The sequence below is a fragment of the Empidonax traillii genome, unplaced genomic scaffold (genome assembly GCF_003031625.1).
Source record: "Empidonax traillii isolate 1590-97213 ecotype Southwest subspecies unplaced genomic scaffold, ASM303162v1 scaffold74:size2480735, whole genome shotgun sequence".
NCBI lineage: Eukaryota > Metazoa > Chordata > Aves > Passeriformes > Tyrannidae > Empidonax > Empidonax traillii.
In genome coordinates this window covers 712,101-726,964 of record NW_020955267.1, presented here as the reverse complement: position 1 = coordinate 726,964, position 14,864 = coordinate 712,101, and the positions used below count along the sequence as shown (strand labels likewise).

The following is a 14,864-nucleotide window of genomic DNA, read 5'->3' as shown; positions in this document are numbered from 1 at the left end:
ACAATATTAGTAAGTTTTAAGTGTGAAAAATGAGTTTTACTTAGTGAAACAAACTGGGAAACTCATTTTGTCCTTTAAAAAATGGGGGAAAAAACTCCTATAGGAAACAGATGAAAAACTGATCCCTGATCATCTGATTTTACTCAGATGAATAATAGGTACTCACAGAAGTAGTTTCCTGTGTGAGGCTTACTGGATTAGGCCCCAGTTTGGGAAAATGTTGTTTCTGGACTCAGACCTGCTATTCTATGTTTCAGGTTGGGATGAAGTTTTCAGAGTGAAGTCCTAAAGATAGGGGTCAGAAGGGAAACAATACAAGAGTGTGAAATATGCTTGTTGCTGCTACAAGATCAACTCTGCCTGGTAATTTTTCTCTAATTACCAAAGAAAGGAAATATGATGTCTGATGTCACTTTCTTCGAACATAAACATATCTCAGCAAGACTCTCAGTCTTTTTCTCCAAAAGAAAAAATGAAAAAAACCCAAAATACAAGAAGCAGACATTCCTTTGCGAGGACAAAGTTAATAAAACATTGTATTTGGGAAGTAGATTGATACAACTGGAGTTTGAAGGTGAACTTAGCTCTGTTCTAATATTTTAAATTTGACAACACTTGTCAAAAGATGTTAAAATTGTTTTGTGGTCTAACAAGTCACTCAGCAAGAATAATTTTTAAGCAGCTTTTCTTTTTGTTTCAGTTAAAATTAAAATCCATGCTGTGTAATCCTTGGAGTCAATCTGTAATTAAGGGGATTTGAAGAGAGACCACGCACTGCATTAATGATAAAATTTAATATCTGTTTTAATACTCTAACATAAGAAAAAACCCTAAGCAACATACAAAAAAGCACTCATCTCCCTATTTTGTGTGAATGTAGCATATATACACCATTACTATGTCTAGTAGCAATGCTGTATTTGATGTCAGCCTTTTGTTTACAGACCAAATGTTTCAGGATTTAGCATCTACAGAGCTTAAAACTGCATCTGCTTGAAAGTTGGCACCCAGATTTAATAGGCTAGATAAACAGATTTTATTTTATCTAGGTTGGAAAACTAGTGTTTTTGTTGTTACTGTAACACAGCAATTCCAAATGGAAGAAGTTATCAACAGCATTTCCAAGGTTTCAGTCACTCTCCTCTCAATCACTCAGCCACTCTGTCCTCCAACATCTACAACAATTACAGCTCAACTGTAAGAAATAGGAGCAGATAACCAGCTAAAACCAAACAATTTTATGTGATACTCTTAAATGGTTAAAATTCTAACATAATACCAAGAAAATGATGATGTTTGGTATACTAAGTCTCTCCTCTAAATTATATGCAAGGGAAAAGTTTAAAATCTGCATCTCTTTAAAATAAAGCTAGTTGACACTGAGTAGTGTGTTCAAATAATTTACTCAATTAGAATATGCAACCAATGAACAGCGGAACAAATAGAGTTCCATTTTTAAACTAGAAAACAGTGCTAAACAGTTTCATCTTTTCAGCAAACGGGATGAAGGATTACAGTCCCAAAGAACTCATTAAAAAGCATGGTTAAGGTAGAGGTGATCTTAATAAGATTTTGGGGGAAAAGGTTTTGAAGGGATATGTTTTTCATCGAGAAAGGATAACAGATTCTTTTTATGTTTACATTAAAGATTTTTTTTCTTGTTTAAATGCCTCCTGGTCAGAGCTTTTCTGAAAGAACTAGCAAAGTATCAATGTATTCTTATCATATCTTGTTGTATCATGCAAGGTAGTTAGTTTATGGAAACAAATTTTAAGATAATTTCCTCTGATGGAACTCACAAGCTTGAAGATCAAAACAAGAAAGGCTCATTTTTTCTCAAAATTTAGATGCTATAGAAATAACTTAATGACAGCAGGACTACTCTCCAGCAGTCACTGCCACATATGTGTATGTGCACAGAATCTTGCCTAATCTGCAAGATCAGCCTCAGTGTTTGAAAACCTGGTCCAAATGATGCTTCAAGTGCAAAAAAAATTGTTTAAATAGTATTGATTTTTTAAAAACAAAACAATTTTTTCAAAATGTGTGGTCAAAGTATTTGTAAAGAATGAACTCTATGCTCTAGTCACACCATCACCACCATCTTGATAACCCCTCCAGCAAAGCAGGTATTTCTTTAATAAGCAAACTAGCATTGAAATAATCATCTTGACTGTGACTCACAAGGAAATGGGGAATTTATGAAACTATATGGAATCTAAACACATCTAGTAAAACTGTGAAAGATGACATCTATTCTTCAGTGGAGAATCAATTCTGAAGATGGAAAATCCAGTATCAATCAACACAGCTCAGAAAAAGAAGCCCCTGTAGGTTTCTTTATATATATTGAATCTAACTACAAAATGTCATTTTGGTCTTTGAGTTTAATTCTAAATTGCAAATTTGGCTGCTTAGCAGCTTAATAGAGTCACCAATACACATTAATATCATGTTCAAGACATGTGATTTCCACTTATTTACTATTATACAATCACTTTTGTTCAGTTTCCAACCCGAAGTTTAAAGACAGCTTTTTTCTCATGTCACCTTTCTATTGCTTTTTCTTTGTAAGATATATTTACCTTACCACTAAGAGAGGATGAATTTTGGAAGTAACAACAGAGATGACTGAATTTTGGAGGCATAAAAAAATGAAGTTTAATTGTAACTGCCTTTTGCTGGAGAAATCAGACCTTCTCTGAGCACTTTCAGGTAACAATTCCTTTTCTCTGCAAGTGTAATGAGCAATTTCGATTCAGCAACATGACAGAGCTAGTCATGCAGTGTTTCTAAATATGACGATAAACCTAATATATGGTGAGTTGAAACCCTAACACACTGCTACACTTCTGATGTGAAGCTTACTTTATACCTTTCAAGACTTCAAATAATAAAAAACATATATCAAATTATATGTCCAATTCTAACTGTGCCTATGTTAATCCGTAAAAGTAATATTAATATACTGAAAAGGTGGTACATTAGAGTGCCTGCAGAGCATTTTTTAAAAAGCTGACTCCTAGAAAAAAGCCCAAGTCCAGCTGTCAGTCCATAATTTCATGAGAAAACAGGTGAGGAAGATTTTACTTCATAAAGCCCACTTTCACAGAAGAAAAAAAAAGTTAAAAATAAATCCTCGTCTATTCTTTACTTAACTCTTCAAGCATTCTCTTAATGACCTGCATATGGCTAAGGAAAAAATGCACACCCACTGCACTCAAGGAGTCCCTTTCTCCCCCTTGGCCACCTGAATGTGTTAACAGCAAAGTATTTTTTTCCGTAACACCTCTGTATGGCCACAGATATGGAAGTGAAATCAAAATGTTGCTCTTATTTCTAGGGAAAAAGGATTTTCAAAAGCCTCCCAGTGACCTAGTAGCACAAGTGCCCTAACATCAAAAATGTGCCTCTGCACCAGATTAAATACATAGATAGGAATTAAACAAGATGGGCAAAATGACTCCTGATTAAATGATGGCTAAGCACCAAGCCGCAATTTTCAGATATGGGCTCTTTTGATTCCATCTCCTTCTAAAACCTAAAGTTGCTCACCTAGGAACAGGATAGCAGAGACTTCCAGATTGCAGCAAAAGGATAAAGATGAGAAAACATATAGCATATTGAGGATGTTGAATCAAGGCCAGTCTGCAGCTTTGCCACCATACAAAGACCTAATGTTTCAGTGTCTTCTTACCACCTGCCCCCTTCTACTCTGAACCTAACTTCATGTTATTACTTGCATACAAAATGCTAGAAAAGGGTCCTCCAATTCCAAACAGATATTTGGATAAACTTAAACATACAAAAGCCGAATATTCCTTTTTAATAAATATCTAAAATTCTGAAACATTTATATTGATCCTTTATCCTATCTCTGGTTTCCTCTACCCAACATCTAAAGCAGATTCTATCAATTCTGAGAGGTGTTTAAGATAAAGAGGTCATGGATGAGTCAGAGCAAGACCTTTGCTATTTAATGACCCTGCAGCTTGCCTTTTGCACAGGAGCTTAGGTTACTACTCTTTATATGTAATATTGTAGGACAAATAACTTGCATGTCATCGTGCAGATTTTGTTTACAGTTGTGCCTCAAACAAAAAAGGATCATTTTCCTGTGCAGTATAAAAAAAATGAAGAGTACTAGCAGTGAAGAGTATTTTTCAGTATGGCACTGAAAAAATTATTGAAAATTAAGATTAACAACACTTTCTGCATGCATGAATAACAGAACTCATACAGAGAAAGAAACAAGATTTATGAAATAAAAAATAATACATAACAATGACACTCTTCCTCTTCATTCATTAAATCTGGTATTTTGTCTCCAGCATAATTTAATATATTTAATATCATTTAACATCTCCAAGAATGGAAAATACTTAATTTAGTTAAATATTTTGGTACTTTCTTTGTTTTATTATGCTACAATGTCGATAGATATTTTGAAAACTGTGCCAGTGGAGATCAGGGATGATGATAATAGAAACTGATGCTAAGGCTGCCTTTAAACGTTGCAGAAAACAGTTACTATTTCATATACAAAATGGCTTAAGATTTAGAATGTCTCAGTTAAGTTTGAAAATATGTTTTATAGTATCAGAATGAAGCAAGTGAAGGAGGGAGTCCTAGTTATCTTACAGTAATTCCAATACATTAGGCTTCATGACTGCTTCACCATTAGATTAATATATGGCCTTCATTCCTGATCCATGTAATCCTGAAATGAAGGTCCATACTAGTGGGAAAGTAAAAGAATGTTTTTTATATCTGTTTGAAGCGCAGCAATATGATAACTCCCCACAAGTTACAAAGGCTCATACGAGTACCACTATTGACATGTTGTTGGGCAGAAGGAAGGAAAACTGAACTCAGGACTGGGGTGACAAACTATACCATTGGAGATGGCAACAAAGCCTACAATTACATTTAGAGTTTTTGTTTTTATAAGCACAACTCACCTTTCCATATAATCAAAGAATCATCATAGAATCATTAAGGCTGGGAAAGATGTCTAAGATTAAGTCCAACAATTAACTCAGCACTGCAAACTCCACCAGTAAACCATGACTCTAAGCACCACATCTGCACATTTTTTGAACACATTTAAGCATCTGTCCTAACATGACTGTGGTTCCTACAGTATGTTTTGCTTACATATCAGATTCTGTGATTCTAAGTTACAAGATACTGATGAATTTCAGAGTATTTTAGAACACACGATTTTTTAATAATTGTTTTAATACATGGCTGTCACCTCTATGAAAATGAGGATTGAAAGAGTAGTAGCAGACAGATAGCTTTTTAGTTGGTCACAGGATGCCTGCATAGTTTGTTTCATCTTCTACAACTTCAGAACATTTATTTATTTCAGAATACATATTTTTAGAATACATGTATCTAAGATCTGCCCCAGGCCCACAAACTGTTCCAATTTTGAGGTCCTTTAACAGAGTTTAAGAAAAAAACCTAAAAATGCTGCAGAACATTGAAATGTAGCATCCTCGAAACTGTAAGGCCAAGTGGCAGCATCACTTAGCAAGGAAGGAACTTCCTTAAAGCCACATAGACAGATATCAAATGTATTAATCATCCAAAATGGGATCTATTCTAGAAGAAAAAACAGGTGTGTAAAAGTGCAAAGTATTTCTAAAATGCTAGGTTAATACGCACAATTACAGAATGGTTAAATGAAAAACAAGGGTCTTGATGACAGGAAGTTTGTGGTCACAGAAAACTGTTACCATGAAAGAGATGATTCTTTGCATACCAAAAGTGAGGAAGTGGAACAGCCTAAATGGCGCTGAATATGATAGTTCAGATTTAGAATTGCCTGAAAACAAAATGTTACATTCCAAGAACCCGCTGCATTAATCAGAAATAATACTTCTAAGCAGAAGCAGTAACACTGATTGACCTCACGGGACGACAATTTCCACCTACAGAATGGAAACTAAAACATAAAAGGGTCGGTCAAAAGGTTTGAACGACCACATCATCCCTAATGACAGATGGGGTAGTATACAGTACATACAAACAGTTGATGTTTAAGATTGTCAAGTGTAATCTGGTGCCAAAAGAGATTTAAAGGCTGTCAAATAAAAAGCAACAGACCCCCATGGAATTTTTAGTGGAACAGATGAAAGTTAACATCAAGCACTAAGTATGAATGAGTAATGAATTCCTTAATGTTTAAAACTGAATCAAAGTTCAATAAACATATCTACTTTGGTTAAGAGATGTTCAGAATCTGCTAACAGGAGAGAAGCAAGATCTATGCTCCTCAGGCAAGGTGAACAAACTCTTTGAGCCAAGAACGTTGCTTGTTCAGTCTGTCAAGACACATGCAGTGCCATTCCTGCACAGCTGCTTACGGCACTATGAAGCATACTAAAAAGATACAGTGCTCTGGACAAGCATAATTAATCATACAGATACAAGTCCTCTCAAGATCATTTTCAGGACAAATGTTGTTCATTCTTATCCATATATTAATTTGCTTTGAAACAACTCAGAAAGACTTCAGGTCATGTAAGAAACACGACTGGTCTTCTTTCATTTGAACAGACCCAAGAAACCCTGAGTAGCTGCTGTGTAGAGAACACTACACAGAGAGCTGAAGTGCCAGACAACGCAGTCAGTGAAAGGACAGCCTTAAAGAAAGAGGAAGGTGGCATGGCCAGTGCAACCAAGAAAGCACAGGTGAGACTTGGGCATGTCTATTTGTTTCTTTCAATTTGAAAACAACCCAAGGCTTGAACACATTCAAAATTCTGGCCCATAGAGATGCTTCAGTGAATCCAGAGCAGCACAAATGTCCCTGGTGTTTATCCACACAGCCACTTAATGTCATCACAAGCTGATCACTGAAAATCATGCAAGTACTAATATTACCAAACATAATTTCTCTTCAATTCCCAGGTAGAAATAAATCAAATTTATCGAATTCTGGAAGCCTGTGTTTCTGAAGGCACCCTGGGAAACTTCAGTCTCAGTGAAGGGTAAGTGTCTCATAACTTTTTCCCATGTTTTCCACCAGGGGAAAGCATTGTATTATTTGCTTATGGCACATTTAAGCAAATAATTCTAACTTTCAACTCCCATTACAAATGAAGACATTTTTGGTCAATGAATACAAATGTCTATCAGTGCTAAAACATTAATTACCAGATGGGAGGAAACCATCACTAAGAATTTCACGGAACAATTTTCTGGCAAAACCTACATAACTAAATAGAGTCTACCAGCCTGTGTAACTACAAAAAACAATTAACAGAACTGGTCACTGATAGTGATAGTAGTAGATCAAATTTCTGAACTTCATTTTCTGACTCATGGTCAAATACATCCACTAAATTAGTCACTTCCTGCCTATAGGGGATACACATAAGCAAAATGTTACACTCCCAAACATATGACAGCAAATGAAGGAAAAATCCTTTCAAGGATCCCTTGAGGATCTCCAGCCCTGAACTGACCAGAGGACTAGGTTATGACATCTGTCTCAAAAAAACAATTGGCTCCAAAGGAACACATGGGTCCAGGGAAACTTTAAATGACTGCTTTAAAGGCCACTCAACTGGAGTTCACGTTTTTTCCACTGGGCTTGAGGAGGAACATTGCCCACTGTAGGGTTATACAAGTTATTTTCTCCTCTCCAGAAATACAGATAACTGTGTGGGCTGTTGGAGTCTGTAGCAATAGCTTTTGGAGACACTGTAAGTTAAAGAGAAAGGAATACAGAAAATTATTATCCAAGCGGAACATGAACAGAATTATTTCTGCATTATTTCTGCAGCCTCATTTTAGTGTTTATTTATGGCACGATGCACCAGCTCACACTGATATCCTTTGATACTTACGGTACTATTTAATAACACCAAGCCATAAAGTGACTAATCATGTTTCTAGTATTGATAAGAGCAAAACAGACTTGGGTCTAACCTCAGTGACATACTTTAAGACCTTGTGATTAAGCGTTTCTGGGTGCAGCACAAGCAAAGGCTCTGTTCAATGCAATTAAGATTGTTACTGTATCTACCCTGTCTGATAAAGCACCTAGGAAGCAGGAACCGAAGAAAAATGTTTGTGCCTTCTTATTCACATCCAGATTGTCAGCAGCATGCTCCAAGTTTAACTAGGTCTTTTATTTTGACCTCCACTCTGTAACTAAAAGCAATTCAAGCATACAAACTTCAACAAACTTCTACTCTAAAAATTATTAGTGATCTCACGTGCTTTATAACAGGTTTTACTGACGGGGCAGCAAATTTTCCTCTCACATTGCCCAGGCATTTAAACAAAGGCACTTACTGCATTAGGATAGCTACTGAGAGAGTTTGGCCTTCAAAGTCCAATTAGTACATCTCTCTGGTCTTTAAATTAGATTAGTAGCTGCTTTAATATGCCACCTAATTAAAAATTACAAAATAGATCATACTTGTGAAAAAAAAAAGTCATTTCTATTTCATTCAAATCCAGTTAAACATTTTCCATACAATTTCACATGAAACTATTTGTTACACAAGACTTCCTATTCTTCTCAGTAGAGGACATGCAAACTAGCAAAATCTTTATTTTTCTTTAGAAAAAATATATTACTTAAAACTCTGAATTTCAAAATTGCACACTACAAAACTAGCGACAATAAAATGATAGACAACAATATTTGAATGCCAATGAAAAAATAGCAATTCTTCTACTTTTCTATGTTTAATTGAATCAGCTATTTCTGTGTATTATGGGAATACATTTATCAGAATCAGTAGAGACCAAATGTTAATTATGAAGGCCAAGCACAAATGAATAATCTTACATATAGACCCTGACACATTGGAACTGCAAAGCACTCTGCAGATCTTATTTTATGAAAATGTACTAAGAGCGCAAATGTATAGGCCCTTAGGAAGCAATTATCCCTAAAAGATTTAGCTATAATTCAATGTGAAATATTATAAGAGATTTTTAAAAACGGTTTCACAAAGAAGAGGATTATTTTACTTTAACTATGGAAATAGGGGCCCACATGCTTCTCTGAATGACCTCTGTGCAGTTGTGGGCATTGCCTGGAGGGAAGATTTGAAATTGGCCTTTTCAGTCAATTAATACAATCCCCTATGACCAATACGAATATTATAAAAATTAGGAATGCCAGTTTGGTGTTGTGGGGCTGACTGGGCCACACCACTAAGGAATGTTCTATGCAATAAATATATTAAATGTGGAAATTTTAAAACACATACAACTAATATGTATGTAGAGATTATTTATGAAGAGCTATCTTCTGCACACAAAGATGTGCAGATGTTATATGGCACAGTAAGATGAAATGGCACATTGTCATCTGCACAGCATGCCTTGTATATCATGTGTTCTATTTGTGACATGATTCTCTGGTGTGACATGGGATCTAGGACTGTAAAAACAAAAGTATACAAAAGTGCTTGCATCATCCTTGTTATTTCCAGATCCTGGATCTGGCCAGTTTACTGCCACTACACCTCCCTCACAGTCTCCCTGCTGCTTTGCCTCAGTCCTGACTATGGGCCGCTACTGCCTGAAAGAACGGTGACAGTAGTCCTGTGAGCTAACATATCTGAAAACAAATCTGAAAGCTTGCACATTAGACCCTATTAGACCCTACCATCAGTGGAATGAAATAGGTTTCCTGTGGATTGGTCTTACACTTTTTTTTTTTACTTCCAAGCAACTCAATATTGTGAGAGAATGCAAAATCATAGAATAGTCTGAGTTGGAAGGGACTCACAAGGATCATCGAGTCCAACTCTTTCGGGAATGGCCCATAGAGGGGATTGAATCCATGATGTTGGCATTAGTAGCATCAAGTTTTAACCAACTGAGCTAATCTCAGGGTCTTTAGATGATTTTAAAAAGTAAAAAGGAAACTATAGCCATTGGGTTTGTTGTTAAGTGTACTTCAGAATCCAACAGAGGTAATGATCTCATCTTTTATCACAAACTTATATGATATCCTTAATCTAGTTGATCCTGATTACTATATTTTTATCCAGTTAAGATTGCAAATATCCCTGCATCACATTTGATGTTTACGCTTCTGTTACTCCCTGAAGAAAATCTAAAGCAGATCAAATCATCAGAATGCCATCTACTGCCAAACTGAATCAGACAATGTTAATTAAGTTTAAGAGAATAGGGAAAATTAAAGATTTTCTTTTGAAAAAACTTTCTTTACAGAAACTGTCCTGGACAGACTCAGAAGAAATACATGGACTCCTTCTGCTGAACAGGTTAATAGTTCCCAGTTTGCCAGTAGAGGTGGTTAAAATAAATGTAGCTCCCTGGATCATGGAGAAAATAGAAGTAGTTGTATAGATATTTACCCTGCATCCTAGAGACAAATAGCCTGTTCTATTTCTCTGAAAACCATCAGAGGGTGTTCTGTGGTAGAGAGGGACTGGATGGAACGCTTGGGTCTGTACATGCACTCTGTATGTAGCACTTAAAATGGCCACTGAGTGCATGCAGGAGGCAGGAAGTAACAGCTAAGAACAAGAGTATTTCACAGGGGAGGTGTGTTCCAGGACCCTGCACTGTGTGACACTACCTGTCAGGGGGCTCTGGCTGGATATTTCTTCCCCTAGGAGCTCTGCTGCAGCCAGGTCCAGAGCACTGACAAACCCATTTCTAAGGGAGTCACTGAAACAACTTTCATCCCTACGAGATAGTCTATTTTCCAGGCTGTAGCTAGACTAAAAATGGGTGACAAGCTTTTCATTTACATGAATGCTTAGGTCAGGATGAGGGCTCATATAATGGATATCAATATTTCACCGGGGCATTTTAAAGTTTTCAAGGTCAAGAATAAAACTTGACCCATCAGCCTTTTAAAAAATACTTTAATGGACCTGTCCTCACTGTAGGCAACAGTAATATGAACTGAGACAAACTCTGTGGAGCTACAATATTAAAAAAGGTTCAACTTCACCAAAAATTGAAAAGAATTCCTTTTTTTATCTCCCCAGACTCTCATCTCTAAAAGACTACGACCAATTAACCTCTAACTTCAAAAAATAAAAAAATGCCTCTGACAGCCAGAAATGAAATTCTTTAAAGATTAGGTGCTAGAAGAGCACTATCGGGCTTAGAATGAAATCCTAGTAACACTCTGAACTATCAAGTCATTTCTCGCTCTGAAAATATAATTATTCTGCAAGCATTATGTCAGGCAATATTAAATGTAAAAAGTGTAGTTTAAATAAAGTATTTTTTTTCTAATAGAAAGATTCTGTGTGTAATATTTTCAATGACACCCAAAAAACCCAAGTCAGCATGCAATTAATGAAAAACAATACTACATTCAATAAGTAACATGCATGGCAAGCACTTTCAGTGACACCAGATTCAAAACAATACTGTTATTGCAGTCAGAAGCAGCCCTAAACGTTTATGACCTCTATTTTGAGTAATCTGCTTTTTGTATTACACACCTGATTTTGTAATATTCACCATAGATTCTGATGGCAATTCTAAACCCATGGAATATACAGCATTTGCCTGGCACTCAGATTCTCTCCATTTATTCATTATACTCTTTTTTTTTTTTTTTTTTTTAACTGAGAAATGTCAAACTAGACAAGAATTTACTTTTATTTCTATACTTTGCTTCAGTCAAATTATTGTATGAATAATGATGTTTCCCAAATATAAAGAAACTAGGAAAAGGAGGCAGAGGAAAATCTGTCTATAAATGAGATATCTTTGGATCTTACTGTCTAAATCAAACAGTTCTAAAATGACAACACAGTATAAACAGAGTAACTTTGGTATTTATATTGTATCTCCACTACCCATAAAAGATTTTTTAGAATATAGTGGTTGAAGAGGTGTGCACAATGCTTGCACATCTTACCTGGCATAGTCTCTTACTCTGGCTAGCGGTGAGATTGCTGGGTATGTAGCTATCAATTCCACTGACATTACAATTTCCCTTTCTCAAAGCAGCAATAACCTGTCACTTCACACTGTCCTTTCTCTGACCCTCTCCCGCCTCTCTGCTCATTTTTATTCTTATTGACAAGACTTATTATTCCTCCTCCCAATTCCAACTCGCTACCCTTTTGCAAATAGTAGTATCAACTATGTGGTCACTAGTAGTATCGGTCAACAATGTTATTAATATAGCACACACTGCCGGGAGCAGATCAAACAGCCATGCTTTAAAATATTAGTTTTGCAAAGGTACCACGAGGCAAATAGTTACAGTTTCTTCACCTTATAAAATGCAATATTGCAAGGACAGATCTCAAGAATTTAGTGTTAATTAGCAGCCCAATAATTTGGATGATGTTATGTTTTTTCTTGTTGCATTCACATGCAAAATAAAATAAAACCATAACAGAAAGGTGCTGTATCTGTGTTTAAAGAAGGGGTTGTTGGCAAACACCATAGCTCACTTCTGCCGAAATGTACACAACTGATATATGCAGCCCAGAAAGCTGGCACCAGGGGCTTACAACCTTAATTTGCCTGCAAGAAGAAATGGAGATTTACCTTCAGAGCACGTTCTTGATTGTTTTCAGCAGTCAGATGTCTCGTGTTGTTTGCTGAAGTCTGGTTCTGCTCTTTCAGATGATGAAGCTCCTGCTCCAGCCGTTTGCACTGCAACGAGGAAAGAATCCCATTAAGTAGAGGAGTGTAGGCATATTTTTTTCAACAAGCCAAAAGAATTAACGTAAATCATCCCATCATCATTTCTGCAGTAGTGAAAGCATCTGATAAAAGCAAGTTACAATCCCAGACAGTACTAGAGCTATGTTTTTTAATTGTGAATAATTATTTAGTTTCTTCCTGGTCCAATTGTATGCCAAAAAAGCCAAGTATCAGATAAAGACATTTTGCAAAATGCTCTAAAAAGAATTAGAAATTTTGGGTTGAATTTCTGCTCCTAGTTATGCCAATATATGGCTAGATTTTGCCTTTTATATATTAAGTGGATATAAAGGAAATAACGCATGCTTTTAGAAAAGAAAGCAAATGAAGAACCACCTTTCAAATTCAAGATTCAGCCTTTTACTGGAATATATACATGGAACTTTTATACTTGTATTTTTTACACTACGGGGTTACTCTAATTCTACAACACACAACACATATTGAAAGAAGTTCTAAGATTGTTTTTTTTAAATATTTAACTTAAATACAAAAAAAAAGATAAAAAATAACACTTGCTACTGTGTGCATATACATAACACTTGTTACTCCGTGCACAAATATATATACACTTACTGCTGTCTCCTGAGCATCTCTTTTAAAGATGTGCAAGTTGTGAGCCAAATTATATTTCAGTTTTTTATGGTAACCATAAAAGGTCTTGCCAAGTTATCTTGGTTTGAAAGAGTATTTAGATGTCACTGGACAGTTCATTGCCTTATGAAAAAATTGTTTTACAAAAAATAGCAAAACTAGCCAGACAAAATACCAGGAAGACATAGGGGAACAACTGTTAGAACTAGGGAAAAGCACAGTACCAGAAGGCTCATTTTGCAACAGTATATTACAAGCAAATAGTTTGGATATCACCACCAAAACCCAAAGCTAATAGACTGTTGGAACAAAAGACAATTAATTGATAAAAATATTGTGATGCATACTTTCTGAAAACCCTATTAAGAAAGGAATAAGATTGGGACATAATGCCCAGGTAAGCACCGCTGTCTGAAATGAAAGACCTGAAAATATCAGTGTCTTGTGCTATCTTAGTGATTGTGGACAACACAGAACTGAAATTCCCACCCTGTATGTACAACTAATGTATATACAACCTGAGCAATTCAGTACAAACGACTATGACGCTTGACTCATGTAAACTCTAAAAAAAGAAAATCCGTAAACAGAAAGCTGACAGACAGAAATTTTAAAGACATACCAACAGATACCATTCTTAAACACAAAATAAGTCATTAACAATGTACTGCTCATCAGGCACCCAGCATAGTATATAAAACAGAATGATCCATTCCTATATTTGAATTACCTTTAAATATTTGTAGGAGCACAACAATACTATTAAAATTCAATTAACATATCTGGTTTTGTATTTAATTACTTCTGTTAGAAATCTGAGCTTATTTCTGTTAGCATTACCTATTTTAAAAACAGTGAATTTCTCTGGCCAAGTGCATTCTCTCAGTGTGTGTTGTAAACTTCCTTATGTACAGTTTTGGTTTTTTTGCAAGAAAAAGAGAAAAAGACACTTTCCCATAGATAGGGAAATACAGAAAAAATGTTAAGATACATTTGATACATTAAGATACATTTGATTATAAATATTTTTACATACATGGGATATCTAATGTCTATGTTTATTTCACACTCACACCCACAAGAAAACCAGAAATCACAGAACGCCAGCTGTAATTCTTTTTCCATATCCAGGATGAAAATTATGTATTTACAGACATGAAGGTGCCATTAAAACTATTGAAGAATTAAACCCAGGTTATGATTCTTTTTCTCTAACATACATCTAAACACCATTAAAAAAATTAATATACCACTTCAGATATTATTATGACACTATATGTTACATCTTGCAGGATTAACAGACAACTCACTTTTTTGCTTTACCAACATTACTCTTCAAAACAGTGTTTTGGAATCCCCAATTTGACTACAGTCTGAGTTTCTTACATAAAATGGATGGGTCTCATTATCAAGTCAACCTTGACATGATTACATTTACATCAAATTTGCTAACATTTTGTAACTCCTCTTCCATTTTACTTCCACTAAGAATGTTGATATCTGAAAAAAAACAGGCATATTCAACCCAGCATACTGCTTGAATCCATTTTAAAGGCATCATTGAAAGAAATGGTGATCTA

The 14,864-nt window shown here is 35.5% G+C and overlaps 1 protein-coding gene across 11 annotated transcripts in view; it reads right to left on the bottom strand.

The window, feature by feature from the left end:
- MIPOL1 (mirror-image polydactyly 1) overlaps positions 1 to 14,864 on the bottom strand; it is a 189,777-nt gene that overhangs the window by 83,325 nt on the left and 91,588 nt on the right. For all 11 annotated transcript variants that reach the window (XM_027880701.1, XM_027880693.1, XM_027880697.1 and 8 more), the window contains one exon: positions 12,532 to 12,639. In XM_027880701.1, the coding sequence (XP_027736502.1) occupies positions 12,532 to 12,639 (108 nt within the window). The remainder of the gene's footprint in view (positions 1 to 12,531; positions 12,640 to 14,864) is intronic.